The following is a 26,397-nucleotide window of genomic DNA, read 5'->3' on the forward strand; positions in this document are numbered from 1 at the left end:
GACCTCATGAATGCTTTGCCAAAATTGGGAAGTGGTTCCATGGAGGAAGGGATAATGGATTAAGGTTCATTCATCTCCTTCCTCATCCAAAAGCAAGCTCAATCCATCTAGAAACTTCCAGAAGCTTCCATTGGATGAGGAATCTAATGGATTCATTTCAAAAATTCAATGAATCTCGCTCAGCGCAGGCAGGAAAAAGGCTAGGTGCGATGCATAGCACCCAGACAATGCAGTTCCTGTAATGCATTGCAGCCTGATAGAAGGCTAGCTGCGTTGATCTCCTTAGGGATATTTTTGTATGAATGGTGTCATGAAACTCTTGGGAGGAAACCATGATGTAGGTTGACTTCATTAGGGAATGAAAACAATTGAATTAGGGGTTAATGGACCCTAATAATACGAATCTGGAAGTTGGGGTTGATGTGCCCAAATTTTCCTATAACACCAAGTGTGTTAGAATGATGCACAGGTTCTTACCTCTCATCTTACTTCCCAGCAACTGAAGATTTGAAAACACGCTAAAAAAACACCAAAATTCCCTAAGTGCCCTATTTATCACAATGGTGAGCCCGCCCAGGTATGTTAGAGTGATGTGCATGTTCTTACCTTTCATCTTACTGCCCAACAATTGTGGACTAGGAGCACTCTACATTAAAAAAGAAACATGGCTGAGGGTATTGTCAACTGCCACCCCCGACAATGGTGCCAAAATGTAGTGTTGTCTTAATCAATCCTAATTTACTAAGACTGCAAAATTTAATTTTCAACCCAGGGTAGGTCTTGTTGTTTCAATGGAGTTCGCACGATCTTTGTTGATACACTACAGCCAAGAACGAGAAAATGAAGAAAACAATAAAAGATTTCGTTGAACCAAATTGTTGAATCAAACCATTCATGTAGACAAAAGAAACACTCTATTGAATTAAATCACACTCTGCAACTATCAATGTGAAGGTGTGCCACACAGGAACTAATATCTACTCCAGTTGGTTACTACCATTATGTTGATCAACTCAGTGTAACAACATAATTTAGATTGAGACAGTAGTGAATGGAACCCACAATTTGTACAGCAAAAACAAGAAACCATAAATCAATTAGCTAAACTAATCAATTAGCTAAACTAGAATGTACACTACCTCTATCACTACAATTTGTGTTAAAGAGGAGGGCCCTTCCTCCTCAGTAGGGTGCAGGAATAACGTAAAAGTAACTAAAAAATTAGATGAAGACCAGTAACAACATCATCGTTACAAAAGCAGAGTATCAATAATTTTCTATATGTTGTGTCCTTTTACATTGAAAATAGAGTTCCTTTATAGTTATTACAAACCCGAAATTAGAAACAGATCAGTCATGAGAATCTCACGATTCTTAAGCTGATCAAGAGTAAAAGTAGTTACAACCTATTTCTAAATACAAATATACATTATTTAGGATTGCAACTGCTTAGGCATATTTCTTCCAAAATAAACAATTCCTACTATCAACAGATGTTATATGGAAGAGTACCCACATTTTCCAGCTTTGGTGTAACAACATCCTGGGAGTGAATAACAGTTCGGGATGTTACGACATCACTGATGAAAACACCCTTGGTGTAACAACGGACTTTTGTATTAACGCGTAGTGTAACAACATCTTGTAATAGCATCCAATGTGTAACAACAACGTGCAACAGCATCCAATTTGTAACAACAACTTGTGATAGCATACAGGGTGTAATAACAAACTGTTCTAACCCTCTTTGTAGTTAATTTGTGTTGCCTGTCTACTCCATAACTTTGTTCTCATGAGAAACACCTAAAAAGGACAAGAGCTTTCCAAAATACTTCTTCAATGCTCCCCCAGTTAACCACAAAAAGAAATGAAGCATCGTATTATTTAGTAAAATACAGCAAAGTAACATGATAGTAGAATAGGTTATAAAGGTGAGAAAACAGGGGAATTAATCATGTCAAGTCATAGGCCTAGAGGACAGAAGGATAAAAACTTGGGAAATAATGTGCAAAAAATAGGTAAAAAACCACACCCAACAATTGATCTTGTAATTCGAACCTCCTACACAAAATTATAATTATCTTCTCTTCTATTGTTATTCTAGTTCTAATAACATGTAGAAATTCCATGTATATTCAAACTTCTTATGTAATATGCTAAAAAAAAGACTTCAGTCTACTCTACTCATCAACAAAAAGAATTAATCGAATGACAAATAAAAAAATAAACATGAGATGAGATTCAATCACATATGCTAAGATATATATATCTGAGGGGAAATAAACTGCTGGAAACCCCTTCCCATCTGCATTGCAATAGTCATAAAATATAGAAGAAATAAAATGCTTTTTCAAGCCTGAACAATCTCTACACAAGTATAATCTATCTCTCTGCTTCCTAGACAAGCGTTGGTCAATACTTAACAAAATCTTCTTCTTACCAAGCTCCTATTTCCTTGTTATTTTTCTCAAGGAATTAGACCCTATTAATTAGGGAAATCCCCATCGTGAAATGTGTAAGCCCTATAGGTCCTTCTCTGACTGCATGCACCACCTGTAAAACTTGGAAAATTATACAATTGATAGTACGATTCCCTTGAACTCCAATCTCAACTAGGTAAGTCAAATTTCATGCATGAATGAGTTAATTAAGGATAATTTATCAGTTAAATGGTTGAACACTGAAGCTGCACCCCACTATTAGACCTCCTACTAGTTCCTCCAAGAGATGGAAGTAGTTTAACTGAGTTTAACTCGATTTAACTTAATTAAACTATTAAAACTCAAATTAAACTCAACCTAGGCTCCTAAAATTTAGGAACCACTCTACATGACTCAAGCTATGCCCTTAACTCGAATTAACTGAGACAACAAAGTGAAATTAACTTAGTTAAATCATTATTGTTGTCTTGTGATGTGTAATTACAATTTTCTCCTAATTTAATTCAAGAGAAATTAAATCAAGATTTTCTTATTTCCATTTTCAACACTCCAATGCAATGTCTTAGATGAATAAGGAATGTTAACTACCTGAGTTTTTTTTTTTCTTTCAAGAAGAGACAATAAGGACACCAATGATATACATACTAACCATTGCCAGGATCAATGAAGACACCAAAAAACAAAATAATGGCTAAAGTCTAATGCACAGAGAGTAATCATTTCTACCACACAATGTTCATTGAACTACATATCACTCTGTAGATCATACCTATGAGACTAAGAAAAATCTAGTGAGTGCAAAGAATAATGATTTCTTTTTTTTGGTTGATAAGAGGGTGAATACTGAAAATCACTCTTACCCTGTGGCTGAGAGGCCACGACTCAAGGGCGTCTAAGCCATCAAAGTCAGCCAAGGATCGCACCCGGCCTGAGCCGCACCAGCGGAAACCATGCTGGATTTTTTGGTATCAGCGAGACTAGAACCGGTGACCTTTGCTTACAGAGCACGTTAACAATGCACTCCTTCACCGACTATTCTAAATCTCTTTGATGAATAATGATTTCACTTGGTGTCTTAATGGATTTTTATTTATTTTTCATTTATACAGGTATTTAATTTTTTTTTAAGCTGACATTATTTAAATTTTTTGTATAGTTGTATAAAAAAAAATTACTAGTTTTTTAGTTTGGCTGACATGAACAAATTTCAAATTTGATGATAGACAAACATCCTTACACATCATACTGGGTTGTAGAATGCACCTGTCAGTGTAATGACAACATCCTTGCTAAAAAACTAACAAATGAACCAATTAAGTAGAAGACCAACTGTAACTTCTTTAATCTGCTCATGATTAGCCAACTCAAGGAGAAAGTATAATACCAAATATAATGCCATACACCTACACCACTCTTTTCAGTCTCATATGTAGCTCCCACGCAGAGAACACAAGCTCTTCGGTAACCCTAAGGAAGTTAAACAATGGAACAATCTTATAATCATTGAATACATCCACCATTTTAACCAAAATCTAGGACGATATTCTTTCTATAAATTTGATGGGTTTTCAAAGCTTCAAAGCCTCCAAACTGATCGAACCTTGAAGCTGGAACCTCCAAGTGCCTCAGAGAACCAAACTCCAAAATATTTTCAAAGCGGTCAATGCTTAAACAAATTCAGATTAGATCATCATGAGTCTTTTTGTCCTTCTTTTCCTCCAGCTATCTCATTTCTTAATACCGACAACCTCTGTTGGTGTTAATTTCCCTCATGAATGTCATTGATCCTCACAGAGTCCATGGCTGATTGGGATCTACCTATGTCCTTATGAAACTAAATAATTAATCGACTCAATAGAGTGTCTACCTTTAAATTCACATCAATGAATATGCAGGGCTCAACACTAGAAGACACAACATAAGCTACGAGCTTTATAATTGACTTTCACAACAATTGACCTTCATTGAATATGACTCATGCAGAGAAAAAATAGTCAATCTATGAACGATAAAAAAGAGACGCTAACTAGAAAATGGCTTTGCATAATGAATTGAATCTCATTTATCTGACCCTTATGGCTCTAATGCCATATTAGAAATTAAAGAGAGTTTATAAACATTACACACACAAATCACACTCATGTTTAATTGATCACAACAATTACATATATATAAGATATAATTCACTCACTTCGACAAGTCTATATCCTAAGAAAGTGGATCTATGACTAACACATTACACAACAAGAACTCATAAACATGGGAAACAACCATATCTAGAATAACACATTGGAATACTCAGTGACAACATATAATACATGTGACACATGACATGGAAGCATTATTTTCAACATTATTGACAACAATTGAGAAGAAGAATCAACCATACTAGTGATAATGATATTATCACACTAGATACATTCAAGAAACACTTGGTGATCTTATTGGAATGTAGCTAGAATTTTGTTTTTCAATGCAAATATAATCCATGATCAATTAAGTGTTGATGTACACTGAACATCTTAGATTTAGAGATGATGAAGCATAGCTTATTTGGCATGGTTTCAAACTACAATGTTGTTCTGTTTCTCAACGTGTGGAGAAAATTATGTAAGATTTAATTTTTCGTGGTGGGTGGGAATATGAGAATGAACTATATCCTAATGTGATCTATTTGCCTAAATGTCTATCAATATTTTTTCCTTAACCCAAAATCTATCAAATGCAACTAAGTCCTACTCAACCAAGTTTAACAATGGGTACATGTCCAACCACGAACTTTAAAACATCCCAACAATACTTAGCCAATGCAAAACAAAGGTGGTGCTTTAAGTTTACTTAGATGAAGGATGTTACCAAAAATAAGGAAGATGCATCATTTTCTTGCAATTCTATACATATGTACAATGATTCTAACGAAATATTTCGTTATGCCTATTTCCCAAAAATCTTGCACAATCGAACCCTTGAAGTAATTGTATGTGAGACTCCTACAAGACCTATATTATTCTTCTTCTCATGTGAATAATGCATTTGACTTATTGTGCCTAACCCTTAACTTAGCATAATTAAATAACTCCTTTTACACTCATGGTGAATGATGAACCATTTATGCCTTAACACTTTTGAAGTATCCTCTGTATAATCTTGCCTTACACATGTAATCCCTTTCACTATAAGATGGACCCAATTCCCATCCATCAACTTGCTTCTGCCATTTGTCAAGATGCTTCCTTTGGTTCCTTGTTCATTGATCATCCACATCCAACAAATGCACTTGAAAGTGCACCCAACTTTATTCAGATGCACTCAAGTGCACCCAAGTGTCTAAAACTACACCCAAGTTCATCCAACTATGACCAAGTTTTCAAAACTAACCCCAAGTGTGTCCAATTTTATCCAATATATGTGCAATCAATAAGTGCATACCACATTTTTTCTCCATAGATTCTTGTGCCCAAAGGCATCGTTTCCATCCATCACCATCCACAAGTGTGGACCACCCAACTCCTTTATTCTCTTGTACCCCAAGCAACCAAGTCATTTAATATTTCTTTGCCAATTTATTCTATCATGAATAATACTTTCATATTAGATGGGGTCATCTCCAATAATCCCCACTTTTCTTTCCCTTGTGCCAAATTTCCTTTTGATCTTATCTTGGTTTGTCCTAGTCAATACAAGATACTATAAACTTAGCCATGATTTCAATGGAGGATAGGAGATTAAAGTAGTAAGTATTTCCTTAAATCTTGAGGTTGTATGTCATAACTTTCTTTTGGACCATCTCAATCTTTCTCCATGATTCTCTAGATATACTGAAAGCCCCAAACATTGCATCCATATAAAATAATAGGGGTGACAAGAGTCTCGAAGAGAAACTTATTTTAACTCCAAACTCAAATATTATTTTTAAGCTCGTAGTAAGATTTTCAACCTCCTATAATCATTTTCTGAATTCTCTAGTTCTAGTTGAGCTGATGGAGGAAACCTTCTCCAAGTAATTGTTTATAATAAATGAAATTATAATAGTTGATTCTTTTGGATTTAATTATCATGACTTTAGTGTTGTCATTATTAAGAGTCATAACCATCTTGGAGTAGTGATCATGGAGGATTCTAAGATTCTTTTCGAGATTAGCAAGACTTCTTGCAAGAAGAACATTATCATCAACATAAAGGAGAAGAGTAATGACTATACTAGCAAGCTTGGGCCTATCTCATCGTATAACTTCTAAACACTCTTATAGCTTATTAATGTAAATAGCAAAAAGGGCAAGGGATAGGGGACATCCTTTCCTAACCCTAATATTGCATTTAATCTCTTGAGAACAACCCTTGGTGGTCTTAAGCTTGGAAATAACAATCTCGTATAACCTAGTTACAACAACTCTCAACTCAAGAGGAGTGATTATCTCATCGAGCCTTTGTCATAACTTCTCCCGAGGAACAATGTTGAAAGATTTTCTAAAGCCAACAAAACAACATAAGAAATTAATTTTACTATTGCAACACTCCTTGGTAACAATCCTAAGAGGGACAAGGTGGTCAATATTTAAGTAATGCCTCCTAAAATTAGCTTTCCCTTTAACTCTTTTACCATAAATCTCAAACCAGACACTAATCATATTTTGCAAAATAAGCCCATACAAGTTGGCTAAAATGTGACTAATCATGATAATTCTATAGTTAAAAAATACATTTTATACCCTCTTTTAAATGCAATAATTAATTTTTTATTATATTAATAATAAAATAATAAATATTAATATAAATAATAATGTACATACCCTCTTAAAAAACATCACATGGTTTGGATGGTTAAACCCACTCAAATTATATATTAGTATTGATTAGATGACTATTTTATTTTTTTTCCTATAATACTATATGATATCTATATTGATGTAGCCATATAGCCACAAAACCCAAATTGATGCAGACATAAGACTGAGTCTGCTCAATCCCAGGATTTCATTCTGTATATAGTGTGCCCTGGTTGAAAAGCCAAATTGAAATTCTTCCACAATTGCTTTTAAATATTTAAACTATTCAATTGCACTACGGTGATCTTGTCCATCCCTTCCACCTTCGTACCCTCATTCAAAATTCTTTGGAATTTGGGGAAAAATCATAGTTTCTGTCTTCATAGTTGTTCTCCGCCTGTCCTCAATAATACGACTGCAATTAACTCCAGGCTGATCCATCCGCCATTACAATAAGGATCTCGACTTATATATACACCTTACACACACATTCCTAAACAAACATCTCAACATTGATTCCACAAAGGAAACTTCAGAAGGTTTCACCAATGTCGCTCAACACAGAGAAATCATATTATTTCTGCAGACTAATGGTTTAATGCAATTTTATACTCTGTCTATGATTCACTCAGAAACAAATTGCACACATAATCTATTCACCCTCACGCACACAGTGTTTTTGTATTTTCATTAATATAACAGAATATAATTACATAGGCCAGTAGCCATACTCGTAAGGTCCAATTTACAGCCTCGATTCAACCTCTAGAATGCTTCAAATGTTTACAATATATACAAAGAGAAATTTGAACTAATTTCCATTCAAATCCAACAATCTCTCAATCTCTCCTAAAGCTTCTCTGAGTTCCATTCTTTACTCAACCAAAATCCTATATTAGACCTCTAAATCCCTAAAATCCTTATGAGATCTCAACTAGCCTAAATCTCTCATCTCCTCCTACATTCGAGAACATTTACAAATATTCCTCACAATATTTAATTAAATCATATTCTAAATCACTCAAAACATTGAAAATTACATTAATTAAATACTTAGAGAACCAACTTCGTTGAAAACACATGCCCCCTAGATTCTACTAAATGTACAAAATTTGGAACCATGATGCTCCTGCATCATATATGATACCTATGATGTTGGTATGTGATATATATGATGTGACATTTTTTAATATGTGAAGAATCTCTTTTATTTAATATAAAATTTGTTAGTTTCAGCTTACTTAGGTTGGTATATGATATATATGATGTGACATTTTTGAATATATAAACAATCTCTCATATTTAATATTAAATTTGTTGGTTTTAACTTACTTATATTGTTATGTGATATATATGATGTGAGATTTTGAATATATAAACAATCTCTTATATTTAATATAAAATTTATTAGTTTCAACTTACTTATTCAAAAGAGAGTGTAAATTTATGAGTGAGTTAAAATCTAAAAAAATATTAGCATAAATACTTTCATTACTACAAAAAGGAGATAAATATACAAATTAAAATATATATATATATATATATATATAGAGAGAGAGAGAGAGAGAGAGAGAGAGAGAGAGAGAGAGAGTTTTATTAATATTAAATAATTATATATATAAATTTGTATTTATAAATAGCCTGGTTTTTTATGCATTGGATAGTTAAATTTGAGGAAATCTCATAAACAGAGTTAAATCTTTATAAATTAATAAATATAAATTAGTTTATTAATTTGTGTAACATTTGGTTCATCAAATTAATAAGTTATTAGTTTAAATTTTTAAAAATATTGTAAAAAATTGAAAGTGGAGTTATGTTTAAATAAAAACGGTTTTGAAAAACGTTCAAGCTTATCAAGCCTCATACAAGCGGCAATTCAATTTGTTATGAATATACAAATTAAAATATACAATTTAATTTTGTAAAACATTTAAGCGCCACACAATCTTGGCCCTAGACTGAGCCTAACATCATCTATCATTTCTAGCAAGAAGCAACTGCCTAACATGTGTACTATATTTGTTTGCAGTTTCACTTTTAAGAAAATCTGCAAAAACATTAATGTCTCTTTGTTTCAGTTTCCTATAACGACCGCTTTTCAGAAGTTCCGCTATAATAATTAAACCTAATCGAACATTGGATTATTTGAATCTGACCCCTGCCATAACAAGTTCCACCATTCCAACAATATCTTTGACTATGTCCAACTCTTGAAGCCTTTTCTTCTGGTTCACATATTTATAAACTTCAGATTCTTTGACCTTTAGTAATGATCCAATTAATTCCAACACTCGGTTAAGTGTTTTACCAATACAATGTGCCCCTCCGTGTGGCGAAGAAATTATATGTTCTTGATAACAAGAAATGTAGAGTATTACAAGTTTCACAAGAACATCCACGTAATTGTAAAAAAGGAGCAAAGTGAACCTCCTCCACATCCATGCCACTTTCAGGACCCTCGTCCCATTGTGGACATCTTCATTTATGATTTTATCCCTCGAATTGTGGCGCCCTAACAATTTGAGAGTAACTCTGATGGCACAAGGAACCATGGTTGTTCCCTCGTTTAGAAAAGGATAACTGATATTGTGATAAAACATCTGATAGTAAATTTTTAGGACCATGCTCTGGATTTCCAAATACCTGGATTGATTTTTCAGGTATTATCAACAAATCCCTGAGTTTGAAACCGACGATCCTGCCCACTTCTCTACAAACTTCCTTCATTTCTTCACTTAAAGAGTAGGAACACTGTAGCTGTGTATCGACCACCATGAACAGGTATTGGTATCCCTAGATTAATGAAAACAAATCCCTGTTGGATTCCCCATACTAGCAATATAGATGAATCAGGTTGTGCTTCTTCCACACTGGATTCCAATCCGCTTCTTCCTTATTTTCATTCTCCTTCTCCTTCTAAGAAATATAACAATAACTATACACCAAATCCTTCAGCAGACTTGTCATTTCAGTCTGGTTTAAGAGTTTAGTATAATCTAGAATTACTGAAATCCCTGGGATTCTATTTCTGGTGACATATCACTACATCTCATGTCTCAGCTCACTCTGGGGAATGACATTGGTGATGTGGAAGGGGTGGTGAGTATATGGGTTGATGGCATTGTGTTTCGTCACCCAAATTGTCTCCAATTTTTTGCGGTTGTATAACAGTTGGGTAGGGTATTCTACAAGCGAGAGTCGAATGGGATCATAGAAAAATTCTTGGAAAACAACATCTAAATATTCTTCCAGAACATTTTGCAATCGATTGGGGAATAAAAAAATGATTGGAGGAGATGTAAATGATATGAAAATAATTAGCAGATCATCGGTGGTCATTTTGATCAAACAGGTTTCTTAAATAAGGATATAGAGTATTAGCAGCATGTAAGTTCCACATAAATTAATTTTGTCGGCTTCATCTGTGATTGTGATTTGCGTTAAACACCTATGTGTGTTTTGTGTTAAATGTTTTTACATGCGGAAGGGTATAGTTTTTTAACTTGTTGGGATCCTTCTCTAAGGATGAGATTTCATAAATAAAAATTACATGGTGAGATTTCAATTTTGATATTACTATATTTACTAAGGCAGAAGTGTTTCTACAAAAAAATTGTATAATATGTTTTGATAATTTAGTAAGTGAGAAAGTCTTATATTTCATATTTAATGAGATTTTATTTTGTAATATTTATGGGATGGATGGAGATTTGTTTTTGGTATTTAAAAATATTGGATTGTTTTATGGGATATATCTTCATGGATCTTTTCCTCTAAATGGCATTGGATTGAATTGTTTGATGGAGGGTTTTGGTTGGGGGAACTTCACTTTTATTTGGATGATTGTGCTTGTTGATTGTAAGAGCCCTGTCCTAGGGTCTAATTTATGAAGAATTTAAATCCAATAAGAGGCAATAGTTTACTTACTTACAAGACTTTTAAACAATTGAAATTTTACCATTTACATTCTAATCAGCATAACTTAAGGTGAATATTTCATTCTAATAAAATTTACAAGAGTAATCTATGGAGGAATACCTGTACCGATGGTTGGTGGAGATGCCCTTGTCCAGCTGCTCCTGTTGAATGCTCCTCTTGACGGACGCAACTAGATTTACCTCCCAGCAAACTAGGGATAATCCCTAGACTAGGAAACCTCCACAAGTTCCCTAGCCCTTTGAGCCCAAGTCTAACAAGATGTAGTTTGTGTGTCCAATATGAATGATCCAGACCAATATGAACAATATTTCCCTCCTCTCAACAACCCAAGAAACCTCCAAAAGTTCCTAAGGTCTCCAAAAACACAACAAATCCTAAAATCACAACCAACCCCACAATCATAAGCAATACCCCACCCCCCCACCTTTTCTCCCTTCCCCCTTCCCTTTTATACCCTCCCTCTCTTCTCCATCTCAACCACCCCTCATTAATGTCATTAACTTCTCATCCATCCTTATAGTTGACTTCTTTTCTCCCAAGTAAAGTTGGGAGTACATTTGGAAATGTGTCATGAATATAGAATTTGGAAATTAATGGGAGAGGACCATGTCTTCTCCCAAGTAAATCTGAAAGTACATTTGGGAGTGTGAGATGAATATATTTATAATTAAATGGAGAGGACTATGTCTTCTTCCAAGTAAGTGTGAGCGTACATTGGGGAATGTGAGATGAATATATATATATATATATATATATATATATATATATATATAATGAGTTGGAGACAACCATGTCTTCTCCCAAGTAAGTGTGAGGGTACATTGGGGAATGTGAGATGTAATTAAATGGAGAGGACCATATCCTACCTAAGATTGAATTTGAGAAGGTAAGTTGGGAATTTGAATAATAGAAATCATGAATTTTATATTAGACCAATATTTCTCAATATTTTCAGATAATGTAAACAATAACAAAATCTGCAGGATGAGATTTAGTGGGGCATTACATACACCCCTCCTTCAGAAAACTTCGTCCCGAAGTTAGAATGAAAAGATACAAGGAGTTGAAAGCATAGCAAATCAGAGAGAGTTATAGCATTAACATTTGATAAGTCAAACAATGACATTACTTCCCATCAAGAGTCTCCAACTAATCTATATCCTCCTATCTATCCTAACCTACTTCCGTTCCCACCCTATATGTCCTCTACTGCTTTATCAGTGGCAACAGCCATACTAACCACGCATAAAATCGACATGGTGGAAGCATCGAATACATCGACCTAACTTCCCCAGCAGGCAACTGGAAATCATCATCACATGTCTAGGGGAGCGTATCCACCACTGCCCTCCCACGATTCCAGGATTTGGATGATACACGGTGGGAAATGCCTCCACCCGTCCCTCAGAACTAGGGTCAATACCCTAACATGGACCACACTACAAAGCTGGTTGGACTTGTCATCGAATAATCCAGTTAGGTCATCTTGCCACCTGTCATTTGCATTTTACTCATGTCATAAGAGTGCATATCAAGTAGATACCAAATGCAGTAGAATAATATACATTATACCTTCCCCATGGGATGTCTCAACCTTCACTCAATGGAAGAGTAGATCTCAGCTATCATATAGTTATCCCCCCCCTGTGGGTTAGCTCTCATTCATGCATTTATATAACAACAAGACACATTATCATCACATTATTAAGTCTAGTATTCACGTGTCAATTTTGTAGTTCATATTTGAAACAAATCATAATTTCATTATGTTACTTATTAGATAAACCATATCCACTTAAGCCATACATGAAGCAACTATAGCTCTAATAAGTCATGCACTAGATAAATCATCACCAAGCACATCATACATTTGGTCATACATCAAACATTTTCATCATCAAAATCAAACCTATGTAGTTTCACGTGTCCAACAAAATGCATCAATATTACATAATGTTCATAAATAATAACATGGAACTACAAAATAGAGCCTTAGTATGGGTATCTATCTAAGTCAAAATGGGCATCACAAGTGCTCATGTGACAACCTATTGAAACCCCTTGATAACAATGAGAGTTGAAACAGATTCAACTATCCACCATGGAAAATAACATATGAACCTGGATATGCCATAAGGTGGTACCAAAACCGAAATATTGGAAAGCAACGGATTAATGCACTATCAATTCTACTAGAAGGCTCTAGTATAAGTTTCAAGCATATAATTTCTTTAATACCTCAGTGAACATAAAAGTCCCACTCTTCCAAGTTGTTGGTTTTTCATCTTCCAAACCAATTAGTTAACTTAATAAATAAGGACTCCAAACTTCAAAAACTGTTTCCAGAATGATTTTCATGATTATTGAGAGAAATTTCCTCTAAATGTCAAAGGTTCAAATTTATTATATATTTAATCATTGTTTACTAGTACTAAAACAATTTCATGATATATATATTACACTTGAAAATATGACCAGACAAATCAAAAATAAATAAACGAATCAAATAATTTCCATTGCCCTGCTGCTATTAGTATTTCCCTTCTAAATGGCACTGCATTTTTAAATATGCCTACTCCTTTCACAAGTGGCTGGTGACCACAAAAGTTGCAAAGAAATTTGAGGGTCTTTTTATCCAAATCTAGAGACACATTATTTTTCACAACATTTTCATTCAACACTAGAATAAGGGTAAAAGTGTATTCTAATATTTTCATTGGTCATTCATTGACTAAATAAGCTCCCATTCTAAAATCCCAATTTCTCTACGAATTGATCTTCCTATTTAATTTAAGATCATTAAAAACAATTATCACAATAAGCCTTACACATGTCCATGGTTTTCAATCTCTGTTTTCACTAGAAGATTTCACCACCCATAGAAAAATCATTAACGTGACATATAGGGTATTTCAATACATCCTAATCTGAATTCTCTTGTTTCATAATTGTTTACTTGTTAAACTCGAGATTTGTTATTATGACTTCCTCTATGAAGAATGACAAATATAATATTTGAAAGATAATCATACTATCCGAATGAAAAATCTACTTTATTTTTATTAAGAATAATGATAATCTACTATTGTTAGAATTAAAATCCACCCTTGTATGTCAAATAGAATTGACTACATTCTTTAGATTGGGACACATTTTGGTTATAAATTACTAGCTCAAAAACTGCAATTTTCAGTGCAAATATTGTTCACATCATCCATATATTTAATAGACACCAACGTTGGCATCAAAACAAAGACTTGAGGTACAGATTAGTGGGAATCAAAACTGAAATTTTCAATGTAAAATATAGTTCACCTCATTCTTCAATCAGAATTATGAGACCATTACAGAGTTTGCTCAAAACGTTCAAGTGGCACATCCTTCAGCCAAATTTAATCATTGTGATGTGGCATACATTAAGTATACAATTAATGAACTTGGGTTGCATGTCCAAGCAATGGAAGATTGCCGATCGCATTACCACATTATAAATATGGGATATTCATACATTTTCATTTGTAATAGCATGGTTATTGTCTTATTCACTTGGATTGGCAAATGTTGGTCTCTCAACCTCTTCTTTGTACATCTTGAAGAGATCTGCATATTCATAAAAATGGGGAAGGTTATCTTGTTGGAAGTACTAGAGTATATAACGGTGGTGCCTTCCTTTACTTTGGATTAAGTAATTGAAGTTGTTTCTTTCATTTTCGCCTTATCTGGGATCATTGAGACAACCCTGTTGACACCTAATCCTTGTGATTGGGTGAATTTATGTAAATAAATAAATTAGAAATATGAACAGTCATCGGGAGATGAATTGAACAGTCTCTCCCTCATGTATATAACGAATACCTACCTAATGGAATAGAACACATGAATCATTTTTTGCCTTATGGAGTTACTGCCTGGCCTGACATGGTATCAGAGCCAGCTCCTTTTTTTAGCTTTTATGCCCTTTGTAACTCCCTATTCTGCTCCACTGCTCCTCTGCTCTCCATTCAAAAAATGTTGCCTGTTCATAAATGCTGGTAGCCTGCTCCACACTGTCACCTGAACGTTGCTTCCTGACACTACCTGCACCTTCTGTCTACCATATTCCATGTATTTAGCACTGTCGCTGCCAGGTCTAAACGCTACTTTACCAGTGCTGTCCTGACTGTCCATAAATGTTTCATAAAAGAAGTGTTGTACAGACTATCCATAAACGTTTCATAAAAGAAGCATTGTCCTGACTGTCCATAAACATTTCATAAAATAAGTGTTGTGCATTAAAAAAAAAATTGAAGGGCCAGAGCTACAGACCATGCCGAAATTCCACTGTCACAAGCGTTGGTCCTTTGTGTATGAAGCTATGTTGGTTTCGATTCTTGAAAGAATTACAAAATAATTATTATTGATAGTCCTGCGTACGCTGGAACCTCCGTTGAGCATTGTTTAAGTGCGATGTGTGGAGAGGCCTGCAAGTTGTGTGTATGGTTGTAAATGTTGCAAGTTCCTTTTTTAATGGTTGTGCATTGAATGGTCAATTACAGAGAGTCGTATGGTGTGTGTTGCAGCTAGTTTGAGTGTTGCGATCATGTATGGTGGCGCGTCTACTTCCTTTTGCTTCACTGAGTTCATCTAAGGTCAAGAACAGTCACGAGTAATTTTAAGTCTTGTCAGAAGATTGATTATTATGAATTGAAGTAAAAATGTGTGCCCAGCGAGGGGTTCATATGTTTTAGACTCCTGCCTGTGTATTTAATTTTGAAGCATCCTTCAAGATAGATAACAAGGAGGCTTACAATTTCGTCTATTAATAAAATACTGTGGCAACAACATTAGCATGGTAGTACATCACAACAGTTGAACTAAAGCTGGCCTATTGTTGAAGATTACAATCATGCTTAACATTAAGTCTTCATCTTACTGGTAGTTTCATCTCAATGGCAGATGCGCTAATAAATTTTGAATGATCGAGTTGTGACACAATATCTGATAATTGAAAATTGGCATCGTTGGTTTTATATGAAAGAGAACAGTATTATGAATGGAATTGAGAGTCCAAATATGTCTGTTCTACGTTCTTCGGCCTTTTAGTGGACGCAGTGCTTTATGCTATTTAGGGTATTTTTTGGACTTAGTATAATGCCATACTCTATACTTTAACATTGTGCATATGAATGAAAGTTGATATTTGAATTTGTTGTCCCATTATATCAGATGTATATTTTTTCCTATTAGGAGTAAAATTTTGCAACATAAGTGTTTGTTACAAAATGCATTCAATCATATCCATGGTGGGAATAGTTCTCACTGGCAAGGAGAACTATCCTGAATGGTCCCGGATGATAAAACACACCCTCATTTTCAATGAGTTGTGGAAAGGAGTGTGTGTCGGAGACGGAGACAATGAACCAGTATAGCCTACCTCAGACAAAGAGCTCATCATTTGGGATAACAATAACAGCAAAGCTTATGCACTAATCGCAACATCTGTAAATGAAGAGGTGAGTCGCCATATTTTATCATATTCAACTGCCTTTGAAGCCTTACAAAATCTCAAAGAACTCTATGACTCACATTCTACACTCGAAGTTGTTCAACTCATGATTAAACTCTTCACTCTTGAACTGCAAATTAATGATCCTCTTGCTCTTGCATCTGAAGTAAAGTCTATAATGCATGATATCAAATCCACTAAAGTTGAATTGGATATTCCTCTTATTGCTTTTCTCAAGGCACTTTATCCTACTTACTCCAATTATCTTGAGTCATTGCAAGCAAATGGAAATCTCAAAGATATAACCTTTGACTCTCTTGTGAAAAATTTTGTTGAAAAGCATCTGACAACTCACTTGTCATGAGGGGAATAGAAGAAGAAAGGCTTCTCAAGCTGCAAGGAACCTCTACTCATGCACAACATTTCTCATACAATTCTCATCATGAAGAAGGTACACTTCCATCAAGTTTATTATGGCATGCTAGATTTGGACATTTGAACTATGACAGTCTTCGCTTATTGAAGAAAAATGGTGTTGCTAGTTTGCCTACAATTCCTAGGAAACTTAAGCAATGTGATGCTTGCATTCTAGGAAAGCATAGAAAACAGTCTTTTCATGATTCACATTCAAGAGCACTTAGAAAACTTGAACTCATTCATTTAGATTTATGTGGTCCAATGCCTGTTCCTTTTGCAAATGGAAATAAATATATCATGGCATTCATTGATGACTACACCAGAATGTGTTGGGTTTATTTATTGAAGAACAAATCTGATGCTTTTCAAACATTCAAGAATTTTCATAAGTGGATTGAAAATGATGCACAATCTCATATTGGGTCTATTCACACTGATAATGGAAAAGAATACACATCAAATGAATTTGAAAACTATCTTCGCCAACATGGGATCAAACATCAAACAACTATGCCTTATAATCCCCAATAGAATGGTGTAGCTGAAATAATGAATAGGACAACCTTAAATATGGTATGATCCATGCTCTTCTTCAAAAATGTAAAGATAATGTTTTGGGCTAATGCTATTCTATGAGATGCATATATAAAGAATAGATGTCCATCTAATGCTATAAGAAACAAGACTCCATATGAAATGTGGTATGGACATGTTCCTTCGGTAAAGCATCTCAGGGCATTTGGTTCCACCTGTTATGCCTTGATACCAAAGGTACATAGAAACAAACTTGGTGCTAGAAGTCGTAAGTGTATCTTTCTGGGATATTCAAACACCTCCAAAGCATACCACCTCTATGATGAAGTAAATAAGAAATTTGTTGTATCTAGAGATGTAATTTTCCATGAATCATCCAAAACTAACAATGTTGTTGAGCGGCAACTTGATCGCTTGGATAGATTCGCAAAAGCAAAATAATTTCAAGAATTTGATAATCAGATTCCACATCTTGAAGGGGGGATTCCTATACTAGATCAACATGTGGAATCTTCTTCTGAAGAACACTCTCCCCCGCATGAAACTCCAAAAACGGATGATGCTTTAAGTGATGTAATTGATATAATTGGGAGACTCCATCTTGATTCAGTCCCAACTCAATCAATGGAGCAGCCTGGACCATCTGAGAAAGGTCCCCCAAAGTGGCTGACAAAGACACTTGAAAGTGTTCATCCTGATGAAGTTGGAAAGACAGGAACCAGAAATTCAAACCGGCAAAATGGAGGTGATGTAGATGACTCTAATTCACCTCTTGATATGGATGTTTCTTATGATTGCGAATTGAACTTGTCTACAAATTTTGAACCAACTTCCTTCAAAGAAGTTGCTTCTCATGATGAATAGAAAGAAGTGATGCAAAAGGAGTATGATGCCCTCATAAAGAACGACACTTGGAAGCTGGTTGATCCTCCATTAGGAACCAAACCAATTGGCTACAAGTGGGTCTACAAGAACAAGTATAAAGTTGATGGCTCACTTGACAAGCACAAAGCTAGGCTTGTGGAAAAAGGTTTTGCACAGAAGGAAGGGGTCGATTATGAGGAGACTTTTGTCGCCACAGCAAAATGGGCTACCAGCTGGACACTCTTTGCACTAGCAGCTCAGAACGGTTGGAAAGTCCATCAAATGGATGTAAAAACTACTTTCTTGAATGGAGATCTAAAAGAGAATGTTTTTATGTCCCAACCTGAAGGATTTGCTATGAAAGGACATGAACATAAAGTATGCAAACTTGTGAAGTCCTTGTATGGCCTCAAATAAGCACCGCGAGCCTGGTATGAAAGACTAACTGAGCATCTTCTGAAACTCAATTTCAAACATTTTGATCTTGATGATGCAACTTTATTTTTCAAGAAAGTTGGCAAAATAGTTGTATATCTTTTGATGACAAGGAACAATGAAAGCTACATTGCTTCCATAAAGAAGGAATTGGGGAAAATTTTTGAAATGACTGATTTGGGCTATGTTCATTACTATCTTGGCATTGAAGTAACCCAACATCCAAAGTCCATATTTCTTTCTCAAAATAAATACATTGGAGATCTATTGAACAGGTTTGGCATGACAAAGTGCAATCCTCTTACTACTCTAATGGAAAAAAACTTAAAGCTCACATCTATTGAAGGAAAAGAATTTGAGGATGCAACAAAGTATAGATAGCTTGTAGGAAGTCTCAACTACCTAACTACTACCAGACCGAACATTTTGTTTGTTGTTGGAATCCTCTCCAGGTTTATGCAAAAGCCTTGTGAGGGACATTGGTCTACTGCAAAAAGAGTTCTAAGGTACTTGAAGGGAACTCAAGACTTTGGAATCATGTATACACAGGTGGACAACTTCAGCTTGATTGGATACTCTGATTCAGACTTCGATGGAGACAAAGAAACTGGGGTTTCAACTTCAGGATATGCTATGAGTCTTGGATCAGGAGCTGTCTCTTGGAGATCACGCAAATAATCAGTTCTAGCATATTCCACAACAGAAGCGGAATACATGGCAGCATCTGAAGCAACAAAAGAAATTGTGTGGCTCAGGAAAATTCTTGAAGAATTGCAGGTAAAACAAGTACAATCAACTCCACTCATGATTGACAATACCTTTGCAATAAATTTGGCCAAGAACCCAAAATTCCATGATTGAACGAAGCACATCAATACTAAATATCATCTAATTCGACATCATGTTGAGGCCAAAACAATCCATCTATGTCATTGTTCCATAAATGAGCAAATTGCAAACATCTTCACCAAAGTGCTTGGAAGAGAAAAGCTTGAACGATTCAAAATGATGCTTGGACTCACCAACATCCCTTCAGATTAAGGGGGGGAATGTTGACACCTAATCCTTGTGATTGGGTGAATTTATGTAAATAAATAAATTAGAAATATGAACAGTCATCGGGAGATGAACTAAACAGTATCTCCCTCATGTATATAATGAAGACCTACCTGACGGAATAGAACACACGAATCATTTTTTGCCTTATGGAGTTACTACCTGGCTTGACAAACCCTACCAATCATGCATTTCAAAACAAAACAATGTATTAGTATTGTTATTCAATGAAATAATTAAGAGGTTTTTATTGTTATTCATTGTGTGAGACATAGAATTCAATGTTGTGTAACCCTATTGAACAAGAGGTGGGAATTAAGTGGCCTAGAGCACATTAACAAAGGTGCCATAGTAGCTTTTATGTGCTATCCATTTGAAGGATACTCTCAAAAAAATAAGACCTAAAAAGGTAGAAATTCAAAAGCAAGCACAAGCTTTGCCTAATTATCTCTAACTCTACCGATGTTGATGGCTTAATCAAAATGCCTAGAAACCTGAGATCAAAAGTACATGTCCTAAGACCATCAATGTTTGAGGTTGAGTTCAAAATGCTTATAAATCAAGATGGAGGGGAAGTGATCTGATAATCACCCTACGAGTGACCTCAGATAAAGATTTATTAAATGAAGGTATTACAGACTCATGTGTTGGTGTGTGTCTAGGTTATTTAAGCAATGGATCGATCAGATTGCAAATACACAAACACTTGAATGGGAAAACAGTAGAGAAATACAGTAAGAAAATACAAGAACACAAGAAATTAATAAGGATTTCACCCTATCCTCCAAGGCTACATCTCCAGTCCAGCTCTCAATGGTGGCCTTCTTTTATTGTGTCTTGAAGCAGAGAATTACAATGAAGGAGCTCAATATGAGTCTTTTGAAACAGATTGGCTTGGCAGGGTGGTTCTTGGATTCCCCAAGCCACTAGAGTACACAGATTCTTTTCCTTACCAGCTCTTCGACCTCTCTGGTTTGACAGATCCTCTCAGGGATGGCTTGAATCTCCCAAGCTCTCTGGTGCTCGATGCTACCTTTGGTTAACTCAGCCCTTCTGTCTTCTTTCTGCTTTTTGCGTCACTGGTTCTTCTCTTTTCTATCTTCTATCTTCGTCTCCAAGTGTTTGTTTTTTGTTCTCTATTCATGGCTTTAAACCATTGGAGCTCATGGTGGTTCGGTTCCTCTTCCACCTTCATCATATCACCTGCTTACAACTACTCTTGGAGTTCCCTGTTCTTGGTGTCATCATCATACTCACAGGGAGTGGCCACTTGTCCTCCTGTGAACTGCGCCATCTTGCCTCGTCAGTTCAGTTCTTCAATTACGTTATGGAATGAGTCATTTACCACCGTGGTGGTCAATTCAGACTTCAAATTCTTTCATATCGTGGCTTAATCCCCCATCAATTCCACCTTATCCATTGGGTGTGATCTTAGCCGTTAGATCTGGAGCCCCCAAATCCAACGCCATCCGCTCTTTTTGCGTGCTAGACTTGCTCATTTGTTTATGCACGATGAGCAGTGGTTTCCTCTCTCCTCCGCTTGCCACGCATCAGGCGCTGAGTGGAATCGCTCCTTTTTCATCAAAACTGCTTACCGCCCATGGACGCACCCAATCAATACAGCTGGTTTTGGAGCGGGTCTTGCCTTTAGTGCTTAGTCTTTTGTCCCACGGTTTTCCTGGCTCCCACGCGACCGAGTGCTCGAGGCTTCTCCATTTTGAGGTTTTTTTCCCAACGATGCATGATTATCGCATCAAAAACTCCCTCTATTTCCCGATCCGGGCCTCCCAGGGGCTAATTTCACCTCCCGCACAGTGTCCTAGCACTAATCGCACATCCAAAACTCCCTCTGTTTCCCGATCTAGACCTCCTAGGGGCTAATTTCGCCTCCCACGCAGTCTCCATAGGCCTCGGTCAGCATCCTTTGACCGAGGTCCTCGTCGTTCCATGCTGGTTTCCACTACCACTGGTGTAGAGGTTTTTTTTATCGTTGTTTTAAATGCTTTGAAGTCTACCCCAACCTGGTACAGCCATGGCTCTGTTAATCATTATTTATGGATCCAATTTGGATCAGGAAGTGAAATATTTATCCTTCAAACTATATTTCTAAGAAGCTCCTTAGATTGCGTAGATTTTGAAATTCAATCTACTTCCAGAATGAAACTGACCTATTCAAAGTAATTTGTGTTTCATGATAAAAATAGAAAAAGGAAACAGTAGTTCAATCAAGTGGTTTTCTTCTGGATGTTTTGTTCTTTCGATTTTTTTCTCTGTTTTTATTTTTTTTTGGGAATGGAAGGATGCTTTCTAAAGCCAACGGAATTTTTGTAGTGGTTGTGATAGCCTTCTGATTGATCACTTAATTGTTTATAAGGACTTTCAGGTTTCAAGTATTACCTAGTAAGGCCCTTTTCATTATGATATCAGTCCCTTTTTTCTTTTCGGGTTCCATCTGATTGACCCAAAAAATAAAAACACAAAATCAAGTCAACTGATACAACATTAGCATGACCTTTTTCATTTAGGTTTTAGGATGGCCTAACACTCTCGCTCCCCCTATTTCAGCTTGTTTAATTTTTCGTTTTCAATTCTCCTATGGGGTGTTCGATATAAAAGAAATGAATAATTAATGACGATTAATGCAGACTAAAATAGGAGGTGCACTGCATATTCGTGGTTCATTTTGGTTTTCAAGGATCTATTGAGGCTCTTGAGGTTACTTTTGAGTTAGTTGGTTCGCTTCTTCATATAAAGTTTCTGTTTACTATGTTTTAGGGTGGGAGAGGAGGAAATAGCCCCTTGGATAAAGGGGTTGCCCTTAGCTCCAGAGTATCGTTCCACAGAAGCTGAGTTAGCAAACCCAATTGGTTACTTTTCAAAGATCGAGAGTGAAGCGAGTCAATTGTAGAAATTGTTATCTCAAAATCAGACCCTGATAGGCTGCTGGTCAGGTTGACTCTAAGTAACTATTTCAAACCAACTTTTGGCTGAGGCTTAGCCTCCTCAACCTGAGAGGGCTCTCTCAAAGGTTAATGATTTTGATAAAGATTTAGAGGACTAACTCTTATAGAACAAATGTGACAAATATGAATGATGGAAACACATTAAACAACTATCCATTGGGCTTATGGAGTCAACAACACCTCAATATAATAGTGAACTCAACCTTACATAGAAGTCAGGGCACTCAGCATTTAGACATTCAGAACATAACTCATATGGGACCACAGTTTATAAATGCATACAGGAAATCAGAGCACATTCAGTGAATTCTGAGTGATTATACATCTATACCACTGTAAAAATTATGGAAAGGACAAGATCACACATTCTGAACATTAGAAATCCCTCATGAATCCTGAGAAGTAAAGTCAAAATTATATTACTGACAATGAGTCTTTACATAAGCCAAATACAAGCTATATCATAAAATTTTCCAACCCTGATTACATTGTTGTTTCAGCTATATATAGAGTTCTTATTCTAACTGATCGAGATTCCTCCTCCAGCATGAGGGGAATTCGAAAACTACTTCTAATGACACCTATTAACCTTTTAACTAACTAATAAATACAACAAGGTGTTGACTGGAGTTTTTTTAGAGATCTAAATCAACTATGACTCTAACTCCATATTACATGCATGATAGCTTTAATTACAATGGTTCTCGTTCTTTGACATCTGCTCTCCTTTAGTTTGGCTGTAATGGATGTTCAAGGCTCCATGTTTGATCTTTTAATGACATATCCTTTCCAATACCCTGAAACATATGAAACTGCCCCTGTGTACCGGTCTTTAGTCTGCCTTAACATGTCCGGATCCAACGAAGTATATCCTTTATCTTTTAATTACCCCAAAATGGAACAGGTTGCCACGTCTTTGATGTGCTGTCCACCGTTTGCATGCGTGAAAACTAAAATTCTTGCAAACTGTTTCACATATCCTGAAGTGTGGTAAATATGAAATATGCTCACTTTATGACAAAAATCTAAAGTTGGATTCGAATGCATATTATCTCCACGTGTCTTGACCTGGTGGACTGTTGATAGCTTCAGATGATGCCTTGTATGCATTTTAGACGTTTCCCTTTCAAAATTCCCACTTATAATTCAAAACTGCTTGATTTGCGTTAAAATCATCACCTTCAGCAGTTTCGTAGCGCGCTACGAAACTGCTGAGTTATTTAAAACAGCTTGCTTTTAACCCGAGACCTTTATTAGCCGAGTACTTGATTGCCAAAAACTCCTTTAGACTTTCCACATGTCGAATAGGAATTTATATTTCCTCAGAAAGATAAAATCAAGCAAATTTGTCAAAACTTTAAAACAAAATCTTACTTGAAATGAAAACTTATTTAGCAGATAGCTGATTTAACTGTGCCTTCAGATCTTCAATTTGTTTCCTCATAGCCTTATTCCCAGCTCTCAGTTGCATATTGATCCTTCTTATGTATTTGGCTTCTTTGATTGCTGGTACTGTCCATGTGTGAAATTGTGAATGGCCATCAACCACTGAATTCAGCTGAGCTTCTACAGCAGCATTCCCTTCCCATAGAGTTTTATAATACTTTGCATGTATGGCTGCATGTTTTCTAGCGGCTTTCTTCAATTTGGCAATCTCATATTTAGCTGATTCCAATTGTCTCTGTATGGCTGCTATATTATCTTCTTGAGATGCAATGACTGTTTTTTCTGTGTCTTTTTGTGTCTCTTCCCCTGTTTCCTCTGTTCTTGGCAGTGCTTCCTGTACTTGCTGGAATCTCCTTGTCATAGGTCTTCTAGGTTTAAAAACGAACTCTTCAGCTGGCACATCAAATCTAAGCCTTTTTGAGGCCTTGGATATCTTGGTGCTTTCTTGTTCTGACTGCATCAATTCGATTTGAACTGGTAGAGACTGCTCGAATTCAATAGCCTGCAATAAATCATTTAAACTTGCCTTGGACACTGGACTTTCTTCAACTGCTATAGCTTTACATTTTTCCTTATTTATCTGACTTCTTGTTCTTACCCTTGAGACTGCTTCAGATGTGCTTGTTTCAGGTACAGTTTTTTTACCATGAGCCTTTTCCTTAGTTGATTGTTGAGGTTGATCTTGGATGATAAGTGGCTTCACTTGTTTTCTTACTTGTGACTTTGGAACTCTTTTAGCTCTTGCTTCTGTTTGGAGCTCAGCTATTGTAAAATCTCTAGCAGGTGGTGGAGTGAGGCCATTCTGGCTTTTGAATCCAGCCATAAAAATGAATGAGTTCCAATCTCTGTCTATCTTTTGGAGCCCATCTAAAACCAGTAGTTTAATCAAACCATGATGAAACAAAGAGGTTTCACAATCTTCTTTCCTCAGCTGTACCTTATCACACATCTTACTCAAACTACGGAACAGATAAAACGGTAAGTCTATGGACACCTTCCCGGTGAAATGCAAAAGGAGTTTGAAATGGTAAGAATAAACCTTGTTATACCTTCCTTCACAAGTCAGATATTTCTGTATGCAGGTGAGTAAGTGAGCATAATATTCTTTGACATAATTCCTGGGCACTGCCTTACTTAAATCTTCATTTACATAATCATCCTTCAAAAATTCCTTGCAAGGATTCATGTCAAATTTGAAAATTTTAAACCATTCCTCTTTTCCTCGTGGGATCTCTGTTACAGAAGATATCACCTCTGGCAAAACCTGCAATTCTAACATGGCTACCTTTGAATTCAGGCCTGTGAAGTTAAGTGCAAATTCCTTAGTTACCTGTGTGTGTCCTCCTTGTAACTTTTTGCAAAACTTCCAGCACCCGGCCTTTTTAAATGCTTTCTTCACCTCTTCATTTCTCAGCGTTATATCCAGGCCTTCAGGCTTAGTTCTTAGAGGTTTACTGGATCTATGCTCCTTTTTCTCCATTGATTCTTCCAAATCCTCGCAAACAATAACTACCAGCTCCGATTGGAAATGTGTTTCAGCTTCTATTTGAATTCAGCCTCGCTTGATTATCAGCCTCGCTTGAATTTTAAATTTTTCCGTTTAAAATCTTTCAAGATGTAACCTTGCAGATTTGTCATTCATGCAAGGCTTACGTCCATCATTAAGATTTATGCACGGTTGTCTTTCTTGGGAATGATAATTCATGAGTATCAACAGATCTAGTGGTGATGATAGTGGCAAGGAGTGGTGAAATGCGATAAGCGGGGTACATGAGCTGACATGAGAGGACACAGCCTATGACTCACCTAACGGATTTGATATTTCGGGAAAGATTCTCTGCAAAAAGTACGAATCCATGATTTCGCAGCGCGGTCAGTTTTAAATTTGAATGATGCGCTGCGAAACTGCCTAATCATGTTTTCGCTGCGAAACTACAAAAAGACGATGGCTATAAAACAATGGTAAATGGAGGATGGTTGGTATAAGAAGACAGGTGGCTATAAAACAATGATAGATGGAGGATAACCAATGGGATTTGAGAACAACT

At 35.9% G+C, this 26,397-nt stretch overlaps 1 protein-coding gene across 1 annotated transcript in view; it reads left to right on the forward strand.

Moving 5' to 3' along the window:
* The first annotated feature begins 560 nt into the window (after nucleotides 1-560).
* Nucleotides 561-26,397, forward strand: part of LOC149210762 (lysine-specific demethylase REF6-like) — a 46,131-nt gene continuing 20,294 nt past the window's right edge. Inside the window, 2 exon segments of the mRNA XM_089399080.1 lie at nucleotides 561-577; nucleotides 22,716-22,844. Of these exon segments, the coding sequence (XP_089255206.1) occupies nucleotides 561-577; nucleotides 22,716-22,844 (146 nt within the window).

The sequence above is a fragment of the Pinus tabuliformis genome, chromosome 1_2 (assembly GCF_031772625.1).
Source record: "Pinus tabuliformis cultivar Carrire ecotype Pingquan chromosome 1_2, CPIR1, whole genome shotgun sequence".
Taxonomy (NCBI): domain Eukaryota; kingdom Viridiplantae; phylum Streptophyta; class Pinopsida; order Pinales; family Pinaceae; genus Pinus; species Pinus tabuliformis.